Below are 13467 nucleotides of genomic sequence, written 5' to 3'. Positions count from 1 at the left end.
TATGAATGATTGTAAACCATGCAGCACACCCATGGCCACAAATAAGCTGGTCATGTCTGATGAAAAGGATGAGCTGATTGACCAAACACTTTACAGAAGCATGATTGGGTCTTTATTGTATCTAACTGCATCTAGACCAGACATCATGTTTGCAACATGTGTCTGTGCAAGAAGTCAATCAGCTCCCAGAAAATCAAATCTCATTGCTGTAAAAAGGATTCTCAGATACATAAAAGGTGCTCCCACACTTGGTATCTGGTATCCAGCTAATGGGAATATAAAGCTTTCAGGTTTTTCAGACAGTGACTTTGCTGGATGTCACATCACAAGGAAGTCTACTTCAGGCGGGTGCCAGTTTCTAGGTGATTGTTAGTCTCTTGGCAAAGCAAAAAGCAAGCAGCAGTTTCAACATCCACTGCTGAGGCTGAATACATTGCTGCTGCAAGCTGTACAGCCCAACTCCTGTGGCTTCAAATCAGTTGCTGGATTTTGGTATCACTGCCTTAAAGACACCACTCATATTGGACAGCCAGGCAGCAGAAAATATCATAAAAAATCCAGTTTCCCACTCTACCACAAAGCACATCGACATCAGACATCACTTTGTGAGGGATTGCTATGAAAAAGGTTTGATTTCTCTGCATCATGTCCCAACTAAAGACCAGCTGGCAGATGTGCTCACAAAAGCACTTGATACAGCCACTTTTGAAAGCTTGGTCTCTAGGATTGGGATGCTAAACATGGAATGACAAGCAACATCTTGTTTTTCTATGAATAAAAGCAACAAAATGTTTTCAGAAAATCAAAAATCCATCCTTAAAAATAGCTAAAAATGAAAATTTCATTAAAATCCTTAAAAGTCTGCCATAACCACTGATTGTTCAAAAGTCTGCTCTACTACAAAAACCCTGCCCACTGCTGAAAGGCAACATCTGTTCTCTCATTTCTTGATAACCTCTGTTGTTCAAAAGCAGTGGCTTATCCACTGATATGCTATCCACTGATAGTGAAAATCATCCACTGCTTCCTTACCACTGCCTTCATCAGTTGCTTTCATCAAAGTACTGTCCTTCATTTTTCACCAGGGGTTGTTACGTGGGCAGTACATAGCAGTCAGACCTTTTGTAACGGCTGCCACGTCAGCATTCACTTTTCTTCCCCATAAAATCCCCCACTCACCATCAAAACAGGGTTTTACTGTCGAATTGAATTCTTAAAAATTCTCTTCTCAAAGCAGTTTTTCTTCTCATCTCTCACAAATTCCTTCGATCGTTCGTTTCAAAAATGATAAAATCGAAGTCATCTGCAAAACCCACATCAAAATCATCGAAAACAGCCTCTCAAAATGCAACTTCCACTTAAATTCCATACAAAAAATCTCACAATCTCCTGGGTCTTCTCACAAAACCAGGATCCACCGATGTTTTCGATTCCATTATTACCATCATGGCAAAATCAAAGTACAAAACTTTTCTCACCGCCGATGCACCAATCTATTTGGCGACCCAAAAGGAGTTTTGGAAGAATGCAACCCTTGAAAAACAAGGAGACATTGCAACCACCATACACTCTTCTATAAAGGGTAAAAATGTCCAAATCACGCCACAATCCATCTCCGAGGTCTTCCAACTCGATGATCAGGCAGGTAAAACTTCCTTCACTAAAAACGAGTTGCACACTGACTTCATTGAAAGAGGGTATGAAGCCACAATGATGACGAAACTAACCTTGGAAAAAGGTTATTTTCCTCCGGCACCCAGATTCCTATTTCATACCCTCCTACTATGTGTTTCAAACAAAACCACTTCTTTTAATGAGATCCCTATAAAGATTCAAAATCTGGGATATGCAATTCTTCAAGAAGAAAATTGTAACTATTCTCGGGAAATCTTTAAAGATTTGGTTAATAATGTTGAATCCAAATCATTGTTGCTGTTTCCAAGGTTTTTAAGTTACTATTTTGAAAAGAAATTCAGTAAGGATGATTTAGCTTTAATAAACCAAGGTGAAATAACTGTAATAAACTGCCTAACATCTGAAACTTTTTCACGAATGTTAGCACCTTGCAAAACACAAGCAGGGGTGCCTGAGCAGAATTTAGCAGCTACCACTGCTCCTCAGGCATCTGCTGTTGAGCCCACTGCTCTAGGTGATCAAAGCAGCAGACCAACTGTTTTGAAACCCACACCTACAAATCCCAAAAATCAAAACAAAAAGAAAAATCCAAAACCCCCCAAACCAATCAAAACGGCAACTCTGGAGGATGAGATACCAGAGTTAATGCCTGTGACAACACAAATGTCACAAGAAACCACTGCTGCTTCTTCCTCACAGCAGTTGGTACAAATATCTCAACCCATAACCATAACTCCTCCTGCTTCTTCACAAAAAGAACAGGTTGTACACAAAGGGCCACCACATCATGATGCTCTGGATACACTCGTTTCCATCATCCATAGCTCAATGCCCGGAGCAAGTCCACCATCTACACCAACCATCCCATCCACAATTCCACCAAAAACACAACTACTGTTGGATGCAATTGATTTGAACTAGGCATTACTCAGTCCTTCTCAATCACCTGTCAATGAGAATATGCCTCAACAAATGACTGAGCCTGCTGTATCATTCATTGCTAACCCGCCAACACAACCTGAGGAGGTTACACCCATTGAGTTACAAGTAACTCTTTGTGGTAATCCAAGTGAAGCAGCCACTACAACTATTTAAACCCACTGGTTTACAGTTGGACAGTGGTTACATCAATAAGACTTCCTTGGAGGCAATTCCTTTTATAGCACCCCAGTACCAAGAAAAAGGGGCATTAGTGGTTAATGTTTGGAGTAAACTCCCTACTTCTACCACTGATAAAACCACTGTTAGTGGGAAATCAGATGATCCCATTAACTTGGGTGATGATTTAAAGTACCAGAAATTGACAGCTCGTGTTGAAAAACTTGATAACTCTGTTGCAGAGCTCAAAGATATGCTCCAACAGTTGTTACAGGTACAAAAGGTACAATCCACTGCTGTTCCACCTCAAGCACCTGCTCTCCAACAGGCACCTGCTACAAATGAGCTCTGGAATCTCTTTCAACCTTTTCTCCATCATCAAGCACAAGTAGCAGATCAGCAACATGAAAAACATGTTCAAGAGCTGAGAAATGCTATGGAGTCTAGGTTCAAAGACACTCAGGTTGATCTAAAGGCTCTCAAAACTCAGATCCTGCACTCCACTGGCACTGCTCCTCCACCAGTGTTCTTCATTGATCAACTCCCCGAAGATAATGCCAAAAAGGGGGAGAAAATTCAGGAATGGAGAAGGAAAGGAATAACAGATGGTCTCTACCTTGCACCAGAAAATTCAAATATGACCAAATAGATTCCTTTGCCAGATGGGAGTAAGAAAATTGATGTGACCACAAATGCACTTGCAGAAGCACTTGCATGTGTGAAAAGGGATAGAGAGGCCAAAAAGAAAGCCAGGGTGGATTATCCGGATCAGGGTACTTCAGGGTCAAGAGATGATGAAAATCTTATTGATGAAAAGAAGAAGCCTACAAGAAGAGTAAGGCTACCCAAATCCATTCCGGTCAGACGTTCAAAGTCTGCTAAAAAACCACCACCTAAAACACACACCATCTCAACACATACTACATCCACTGCTTTACCACCATCACCACCAATATCAAAATCACCTCCTGTCAAAAGACAGAAGACAGCAGTTGTTATAACTTCTGCTGTAAAGACAACAGTGGTTGGAACACCAGTTGTTTCTACAACTGTTAGTCTATCACCCACCACTGCCACTACAACCACCTTTCCATCCAAAACATCATCAGTCCCTCCTCAAATAAAGAGGAGAAGGCTAATTCCTAAAGATGATGTCACTTCACCATCCCAAACATCTTCAAAACCTTTAGCTCTTGTCAATATACCAAAACGAGTTCCAATCTCTTCTGTTCCAATGCACAAGCCCTTACCTCCTGCAGGTGTTCAATTTCCTCTTGAACTTGAAGCTGTTAGAGAAGAAATAAAATCTTTTTATACTGAGGATGACCCTACCAAAAGGAGTTTGCCTTCAATCAAAGGATATCCCTGGCCCAAAAATATTGATGAATATTTGAAGATAAAGGCCAAGCAAGCAGAGGATATCTCGAAAAGAAACACACAAGGGAAAACTGACAAAGAAGTATCAAGATACTACCAATATCTGCTCACACAAGTCAGTTCCCTAGAACGTTTTGCAAAGAATGTCAGTCAACAAATTTCAGAAAGAGCAGCTGAAACTTTGAAGAAAGACTACATTGAAAGCATTATGTTTCACAAGAGATACAAAGGAGAGAGACACATGTACAAAGAGTGGACTGTTCCTGAGCTTGAAGTTGAAGCAGCAAGAATTCAAGACATGATAAAAAGGAAAGTCACTCACACTCCTCCTGATTGGGCAAAGTTCAAAAAGAATGTACCTGACAAACAGTTGGAACTAAAGAGAATGAAAGAAGAACTGGTTGCTGCTGATTTTGGTACAAAAAGACAAATTGCTAGATGGAAAGAAGATGTGGTCAGGTCAACCTACAAAAGGTTAGAGGAATTAAGAAAGAAAGATTCAAAAATTCCTCAAAAACCTGACCATCCTGAAGCAGAGGTTTCAAAAAGGCCAACAAAGCTGCAAATCAGGAGAGCCACTGCTCCAACTGGTACTGCCATCTACAAAAGAAGGAGACAAAGCCAGTTAGGTGCTGAAACAGTTCAAGAAATTCTTACTGGAAATGCTGTTGTAAAAGAAGGCTTGTTGAGAACGTTTAAAGAAGAATTTGAACTGGAAAACTCTGCTACCAATTCTCAGCCTGTGATGAACAGGCCAGCCTCACCAAATACTTCTGCAAATAAGCATCTCCCAAGAAACCCACCAGGCTCAAAAATACAAAAGTGGGAAACTGACAAACAGACCTGCGTATTGACCTTGCTCAGGTCTGGTGGAGAAGTGGAGAAAATATCAAGGGAACAAGCTCTTGGCCTGAGTCTTGAAGATTTGCAGGATCTCCTTGATCTTCCACTTAGCAGGGATGATGAAGATACAGATGCCCTTGACTTTGAACTACAATTTAAAGGTCAGATAAGGGAGCTGTTAATGAGGCAATAAAATGTCCACAAATAATGAAGGGTTTTGGCATTATCTGTTCCAGGGGGAGATTGTTGGGATTGAACCCTATCAGAGGAACAGATAATTAAAGCAAACTCGATCAGAGCAGTGGATCCTGAATAAGCAGATGTTGATATACAAATCTCTCCCCTTGAAAGTGATTACAACAACTGATGACCTCCTATCTGCTGATCTGGCAAAGTGCTGACCTACAACTGCTGCTCAAGTAAAGATGTGATGGAAGACTAAAGTCCTGCTGATTCAATCTACTGCCTTGAGTCAAGCACTGCTGATCCGGACAAGTGCTGCTGGGTTCACAGCAGTAGAAGGTTGCAGCAGCTGTTCTAAAGTCTGTTTTGTAATAGAATGTATTAGCAGTAGTTAACACAAGCAGTGTCTGTATAGATCAGAGGTTAGAGTTTGTTAGGAGGTTAGATGTCACTTTCATGGTGACGTCAGCTAAGATGCTCAGTAGTTTGCAAGTGCCTATAAATAGTTCAGTACTTTGTACTGCTCTATTAGCTCTTTGCATCATTCGTCTTCTTTGCACGAACAAACTACTGAGCTCTGACTGAGGGGGAGTTTGCAATCATTCATCAATTATTGTAATCGTGTTTGAAATAAATTCAATCTTTCGGTTCATTGTGTAAAGATGTTTGATAAAAGTTTACTCTCGTTTGATTGTATGCAAAGTTTGTTTTCATCTTAATTTCCGCTGCACACTCATCCATCTTCATCTTATTTACAAACGTAAAATACAATAAAAAACAAACTCAGATCCAACAATAAAGCCTTCCCTCAGCATAAAAAATGATGAAACATTGAAAAATACTAATCATGTGTTGTAGAAAAGAAGATCCCCAAAGGGGACCCACCTAAAGTCGAGCCATCATCTCTCTGATTGAACGGAAGTTCTAGCCTGAGCTCTCATGGCCTCGCATTCACCCATTACAGATATCATTAGTGTGCATTCACCTATAAGACTGAATATAGTGGTCTGGATACGGGAGTATATTCTGAGGTGGTAGAAGCGTATAAGTTAAGCATTTAAAACACTAATTCGTATCCTAATCAGATTGAAGTTTGTGTGAAAATTTAAATTGGATCAGTATATCGGAAATCACTGTGAATTGTTTAATGCTTAGTATGAAATCAAAGCTTAACGATACTTGTATCTTGTCAGCAGCTGATATGTTCCCCTAACACGCCCACCAAAAATATGTGTGTACAGTTTATTGTTTATCAAAATCCAAAAAGATTTCCTGTTTGTTTAGCAAAAACATTATAAAAACCAAAAAGATTTGATTTTTATCTTATTTTTGACAACGGACGTTGGAGATCTGATGATAAAAGTCTTACAATGCTAAACAAGTTGGATCATGAGGGTTGGATAAGCAAAGGTGTGTGAAAAAGTGTTGGAAATTGCTCGAAATGTTTAAAAGTTCATTAATTTGAACTTAAATCTATTTCAAAAAGTCAGCAAGTTTGTAAATTGGTCAGCTAAGGTCATTAACTTGGACTTGGCAGGCTAAACAGTTGACCAGGGTCATTAACTTGGACTTGATTAATTGTGTATGTGGTAAAAAGGTAGAAATAATCAAAAAGATAAAAATTTTGAAAAATTTTGAAAAAAAGGAAATTTCATATGAAATGACCATTTCGCACGAAATGGCCATATCGTTTCAAATGCTCATTTCGCGAGGAATGGACACACTGCCTCAACTGTCCATTTCGTACGAAATGGACATGTCTATATAATGGATCCCATATCGCTTGAAACTCTCAGTTTCTCCATTCCGCATCAAATGCACTGTCAAAAGCGATTTCAAGCAATTCACCTATTTCTTGAGATTCAAGCCGAAGTCTTGAGTGTTTGTTGTTCGAAATATGTGTATAAGTTGGTTGGTACAACTTATAACATGGGAAAGGTGAGGAATGATGTCGAATTGAACCAGATTTAACTGAAATATGTTGAACTTCGTTGAACAGTCCTTTGAATCTATATCTAGGATTGTTTAATGATCTAAAATGAACAAACATTATATCAGTGTGATCGGAATGTGATGTAGATCAGTTCTAGGGCTTCAATTTGAACTAGATATCTTGATTTCATATGAACTCGGTAGAACTGGATCTCCGAACTTAGATCTAGGATGTGTTTGTGGTCCAAAATGAAAAATATTCTTATTAGTATACTCGGAATCTGTTATAAAACAAACCTAGGGTTTCAATTTCATCATCAAAATAGGTTGTAAACATTTGTAAAATCATGCCTGTTAAAACAAAATGAAAACTTGATTTGAAAAGAAATGACACTTCATTTCGTACGAAATGGCTCACTGGTTAATGGTTCCAAATCATGCGAAATGACCATTTCGCTTGAAACACCATTTCGCCTGAGAACACCATTTCGTTTTAAACTCATTTCGCTTGAAAGCCATTTCGTGTGAATGATGTTTTGTTTTGAAAGTTGTTCAAAGTGTTTAACTTGTGTTTTGGTTGTATGTTTCAGGCTTCGATTGTCGAATTTGATCCATCACATAACACTTGTTGTGTTTATGATGAAAAGCTTCCAAAGATGGCCGTATTCAAGGATATTCTGGAATTTATGAAGCGTTTACCTATTCAGAAGGCATTGACAAATCAACATAATGTTTTCAAATCTCATATTGAACGTTTCTGGAAGAATGCTAAGTATGATGCAGAAAGTAAAGTGATAACTTCAGTTGTTAGCTTAAATGGTGAAGATAAAGAGATCATCATCACAGAACAACTTGTTCGTGAAGTGTTAGATTTTCCGGATGATGAAAATTCACCAACGAAGTTTCAAGAGAGAATGGTTAAGGGATGTATGTTAAGGATGGGATATAATGGTCCGCTGAACAGTGCAAACTATTCGAAAGCATGTTTCTTAAAGCCTTACAAATTTTTCATTCATTCAGTGATTCACGCTCTTAGTCACAGAAAGGGTGGATATGATGTGATGAGAGATTACCAGATGTGCATGGTGACCGCATTAGTGTTGAACAAAAAGTACAATTTTTCGAAAATCATTTTCCATTACATGAAAGAAAACATTACATCGGGCAGTAAAACCTGGATTTATCCGAGATTTGTGCAAATGATGCTTGATCATGCTTATCCGGATCTAGTGAAAGATGAAGATAATGATTTATTGGCGTTGTATCACATGGATAATGAGACGTTGATCATATTATCCAGGTATCACAAAAATCGGCCAGAACCAAAAACAAGGGCAGAATTCTTTGGATTCATCAAAAGTGCAAATTACGAAGATCCAGATCCAGTTAATCATCTGAAATGGAGAAATGATGAAGAAATGAAAGAAAAGAGTGTAGCAGATGAATTAGCAAAGTTAGCAGAATTCAAAAACACATGAAATGAGTGGTTCACTAAAGAAGAAAAAGAATAGAAGACAAGAGGAGGTAAGAGAACTCCGAAAGTACAAGCAAAAGAAGGTTCATCTTCATAACCAAAAAAGAAACGTCAAAAGAAAGTTGTCGAGACAATGCTGGTTGATGAACCAGAGGAAGATGAAACTGAAGCAGATGCTGAAAGAGATCCAGGTCGTTTATCTCCTGAATCTGAACAGTTACTGAAGTCTCTTACTGAAAATCTTGAAGCTGAGAAAGCAGCTGGTGAGAAAGAAGGCGATGATGAAGAAAAGAGCTCATCTAATTCAGAGGTTGATGAAACTGAACGTTGGAAAAAGCTAATTTCTGATAAAGATAAACAGAAGAAAAGAAAGAGGAGTGGAGATGACGATGATGATTTGTATGTTCCATCACCTGAACATGTTTAAGAAGTTCAATCACCACCATCTTATGCAGGTAGAAAGAAATCTAATGCAAGGAAACGTGTTCAATCTCCTGCAGTACGAAAGTTGAAAATCAAGTTGAAATCAAAACCAGCATCAGAACCTCAACAACCACCATCTGAACCACAACAACCATCTTCACCATTACATCACTCACCACCTCCACATCAATCACCACCAAAACAACCATCACCACCACATCAATTATCACCACAACTTCGTATCTCTACACCAATTCATGAACAACCTGTTATAACTTCACCTCATATCCTATAAACACATCCAACCACACAACCACAAGTTCAAACCACTCCTGGATCTTCTAGTTTCAAAGATTTTCCAAATATTCCAGAGAATATTCCTCTTGAAGAAATTGGAGATTTTAGTTTTGTGAATGATGAGCTTGTGAAGAAGTTACAAAAGAAAGTGGAAGATGTGTTAGTTGAGAAAAATAAGCTAGAAAAGCGTGTCAAGACTGTTGAAGCTGAAAACTCGTCTTTGTTGAAAAAAGTTGAAGTTGATCAAGCTGATATTGATATTCTTAAAGTTCGAGTAGCTGAGTTAGAAAAAGAAAAAGCTCGGAGAGATGAACAAAATGAGTACTTCAAGCTGAAAAAACAAAGAGTTGGAAGCCAACAACGCTAAGAAAGAGCATGAAATGTATATGATGAATAAAGTATTGGAGAATTTGATCGGAAAGCCTGTTGAACAAAGATTTGAAGAAATCGAGCTTGAAGAAGTCAGAACACGACATAAGGCTGAGATTGAAGAAGAAATGAAGGACAAGGATAAAGGTGTTCAAGTTGAAGGTGTTTTTGAAGTAACTGAAAGGGCAATCGTTCCGTCAATTATTTCTGAGTCACCTATTCAAAATCCTTGTCCTATATCTTTAGTTTCTGGTGTATTTGATGATGATGTAGAAGTTGATGATGTAGTAGAGGATGATGAAGAAGAAGATGATGATAAGGTTAGGAAAGATGATGCAGATGATGTTTATTCTGCAAGTAGTCATGATGATGATGATGACGGGGATGATAACGATGATCAAGGTGGTACAGGCATCAAAGTTACTGAAGCGTCTACTGAAGAAAATGTTGATCATTATCTTCATGATGATGCTAATGAAGAACCTGAGAATGCTGAAAGTGAGGGGGAGTGGATCGCTGTACGACCTGAACGAGTCGATCAGAAGAGTTTTAATCCATATCAAAGGCGGAATCAATGATACGAACTTGATTACAGCTTGATTCTCCTTAATTATCTTCTTTTTATTGATTTCAAAGCAATACAGATCAGTTGACAATTCGGCAGCACCTCGGCTCTGAAATCTCGAATGTTACAAATGACAAACCAGCTCAGGTATTTATAGACTGACCATTCCGCACGAAACAGTTCAAATGAAATGGTCATTTCGTACGAAATGGCAATTCCATTTCGTGCGAAATGGACTAGCCTTCATTTCGTACGAAATGGCTCAAATCCCATTTCATGCGAAATGGCCTACAATTATACAAAACCTATTTTCCCGACATCTGAGCACTGGTTTATCCTATCTAGGTACAAGACTCGATAAAGACAAAGTTAACAGACATTTATGCACCAACAGACTCCCCCTTGGATGTTGACGAAGTCTTCGGCATCGAGTCTTCAGTCTTGATCTATCTTCTCACTCTTTCCAAATTGTCTGACATTGAAAGCATCCTCAATCTTCTCTCTTCTTTTTATCAGCATCTATACTCCCCCTTGAATGTTGATCTTACAATCTTCAAGCTTCAAACTCCCCTTGGATATTTATCCAAAATCTGTATCTGGCTCTTATGTCCTCAGACTCCCCCTTTCAATAAGCTGGGATCGCAGTCTGGAATTCACTATCTGCACAAACTCTACCTCAAAACATAGGATTTTCATTTATAACAATTTTAATCTATGTTTAACCACTAGTGTTTGAAATATTCAAATTTAACATTTCATTAATTTGAAACCATTTAAGCATTTCTAAATCATTTCTTATTTCAAACAAACTCTCCCAACCCTGTTGTTCATCATGTTCAGCACTCGAAACTTTGAAAATCAGCTTTCCAACATCAGTTGTCGAAAATAATATGAAATAAAATCTTTTTGAATTTTCAAAATTTTATGTTAAAACACTCCGAAAATCTTTTTGAATTTTTGATTTTTAATGAAATGCAGTAAAGAAATATTTACAAACAATATTTTTGTGAGTTTGTGTAAGAGAACATATCAGTTTTTGAAACATATCACCAACAACGTTGATCTTGATTAATCATTAAATCTTAAACAAATTCACTTCTGATTGTTAGTATTGTAGTCCACCTAAACTTCTACACAAGTTTCAATTGATTCGAGATACGAATTAGTGTTTTAAGAACTAACTTACTCATGAATCCCACCTCAGAATATACTCGTGTATCAAAATTCCCTAGATTCAGTTTTACAGGTGAGTATACCAATCTGATATCTGTATTCGGGTTAGTGAGAGACCTTGAGAGCTCAGGTACGAACTACCGTTCGATCAAAGGGATGAAGGCTCGACTTTCGGTATGTTCCCTTTAGGGAATCTTTTCTTCAACTGCTATTGATTCATATCTTTCGATATTTTCTCAATTTTTTAGCAGAGGGGGAGCTTTGAAAGCGCACTAAAGTATTATACAAGTTCTAGGCCATTGCTTCCGCAATATCAGAAGACCAAGTATAATACCCCATGTAACGCCCGGCTCTTTTGTACTTTCCATTTATAGAAAGTTTTGTTCGTAATTCTATTTCTGGAAACCTTGTATCCTTGTAATCGTTCCTTTCTTTATAATATTTGTCAAACCGAGACTTGGATCATTAATGAAACTTGTATTTTGTTACATTTATGTTGTACGCACTCTAATTATGCTCGTATGTTCGATTGGTGAATCAATATTGTGCTTGAACGTTATTCTTGGAAACTATGTGCTAAACTTGTAATTAAACCAAACTTATGCATTGAACGTGTTTTGAATGTAAACGATACTTGCATGCGATCCTCATACACTTAATTATACTTGGTTTATCCCCCTCATACTTAGATCTACCTTAAACTATGCTTTGGTGGCAAGAATAGTCCTTAAATGCCCTAAAATCACCAAAATAACAAGTCTGGGGGCTAAATTGTAACTTTTTGAAACTTATTTCGAAGAAACAAGCCCGGGCGACCCGCGTGGACTTACCCTGATATCTCAGGCGGGCCGCATGGACCTCAGGTCTGCAGAAAACATGTACAGTCGCGACCAGATTCATGTTTGAGCGGGATTTCTTTGTTTAAACCGAGTTTTAGCCTTAATTATCCCCCCCCCCCCAAAACAACCCTAATCACTCCCCTATAAGTACCCAAGGTCCTCCAAGCACTTGGACACTTTCAACACACTCAAACCTCTCCAAACACTCTCAAGTTCCAGCAAGAATCTGCATTTTCGGACAGATTCATACCCTTGCACTAAAGTGAGTATAACTTGCTCATTTCTTAACGATATTACTTGATTCTTCTTCCTACCTGCTTGGATAATCATGGAGTTTGATTCCTTGACTTCTCCTTGGAGAAATCAGACCTGGAATTCCTCTGAAATGGTCCAAGAACTTTCTGTTTTGTTTCATACTCTTTCAAACTTGTTTAAACTTCATCCAACTTGTGTCTAACACATCTCACACCAATGTCCTAATGCTTACAACCTCTCTTATGGTTGGGTAAGCTTAAAAACATGGTTGAGACACTTAAACCAGAGGATTAAACCTCAAATACTTTCTGTTTTTATTAGGGTATTTCACCCACAAGTCATGTTCAAGCTTGGTTCTTGATGAGAAGTGATTATGGAACAACTTGGGTTGTTCCAACATAAAGTCCTCACATGATTTGATGATTTCTCTTTAGTTAGGTTGTTTGTATTGTTGTACTAATCCTAGTTCGTGACCCTCCTTGGTTGTTTTTACATCAAGTGAAGTGGTGAACATTCAAGGGGTTCCTAAATGGAAGCATGTTCTTCCTACCCCATACATGACATCCATGATAACTCGAGGTGCCTAAACGAAGGTTCTAATCTTCTACCTCCTACTTGAACTATTGAACTAAATAATATGTAATACTTAACCTAAATATGTACATACACTCATTCGAACCTTTAACATTAAGCTTGTGTTTATATGTTAAAGTAGTAGGATAACATCTAAGACCTAAAACTCTAAAGTATGATTCTAATGGGTGTACTACCCATGAAAACATTCTAACCCTAGCGGTTACATAGTGTCATACAAGGGTTACTAAGTTAAAGATGATTATTTTTCGTATCGTACTTTATTCTACTTTATGTTATATTAAACTCCGAATTTATAATCTCCCGTTGAACGCCAAACTCACACACCTATGTTTCCTCGTGTAGAAGGACTAGGTGCTCCAAGGTAATCCATCACCAAACTTACTCTCGGATCTCCAAGTCAAGACTTG

General features: G+C 38.2%; 2 protein-coding genes across 2 annotated transcripts; both read left to right on the top strand.

Moving 5' to 3' along the window:
• The first annotated feature begins 8675 nt into the window (after positions 1–8675).
• Positions 8676–9629, top strand: LOC118481051 (serrate RNA effector molecule homolog). The gene is made up of 2 exons (XM_035976138.1): positions 8676–8941; positions 9311–9629. Exons 1-2 carry the CDS (start codon positions 8676–8678, stop codon positions 9627–9629), a joined length of 585 nt encoding a protein of 194 aa, XP_035832031.1.
• Positions 9630–9642: 13 nt separating this feature from the next.
• LOC118481050 (trigger factor-like) lies at positions 9643–10309 on the top strand. The gene is made up of 2 exons (XM_035976137.1): positions 9643–10149; positions 10268–10309. Exons 1-2 carry the CDS (start codon positions 9643–9645, stop codon positions 10307–10309), a joined length of 549 nt encoding a protein of 182 aa, XP_035832030.1.
• The last annotated feature ends 3158 nt before the right edge of the window (positions 10310–13467 follow it).

The sequence above is a fragment of the Helianthus annuus genome, chromosome 8 (genome assembly GCF_002127325.2).
Source record: "Helianthus annuus cultivar XRQ/B chromosome 8, HanXRQr2.0-SUNRISE, whole genome shotgun sequence".
In the NCBI taxonomy this organism is placed as follows: domain Eukaryota; kingdom Viridiplantae; phylum Streptophyta; class Magnoliopsida; order Asterales; family Asteraceae; genus Helianthus; species Helianthus annuus.
This window is presented reverse-complemented; position numbering and strand designations above follow the sequence as displayed.

Bases quoted from the DNA above. Each gene is read 5' to 3' on its own strand.
- LOC118481051 (XM_035976138.1), top strand. From the start codon at position 8,676: ATGCTGGTTGATGAACCAGAGGAAGATGAAACTGAAGCAGATGCTGAA. The intron at 8,942-9,310 runs GTATGTTCCATC...TGGATCTTCTAG, and splicing joins GGAGATGACGATGATGATTT to TTTCAAAGATTTTCCAAATA.
- LOC118481050 (XM_035976137.1), top strand. From the start codon at position 9,643: ATGTATATGATGAATAAAGTATTGGAGAATTTGATCGGAAAGCCTGTT. The intron at 10,150-10,267 runs GTACGACCTGAA...TTGATTTCAAAG, and splicing joins GTGAGGGGGAGTGGATCGCT to CAATACAGATCAGTTGACAA.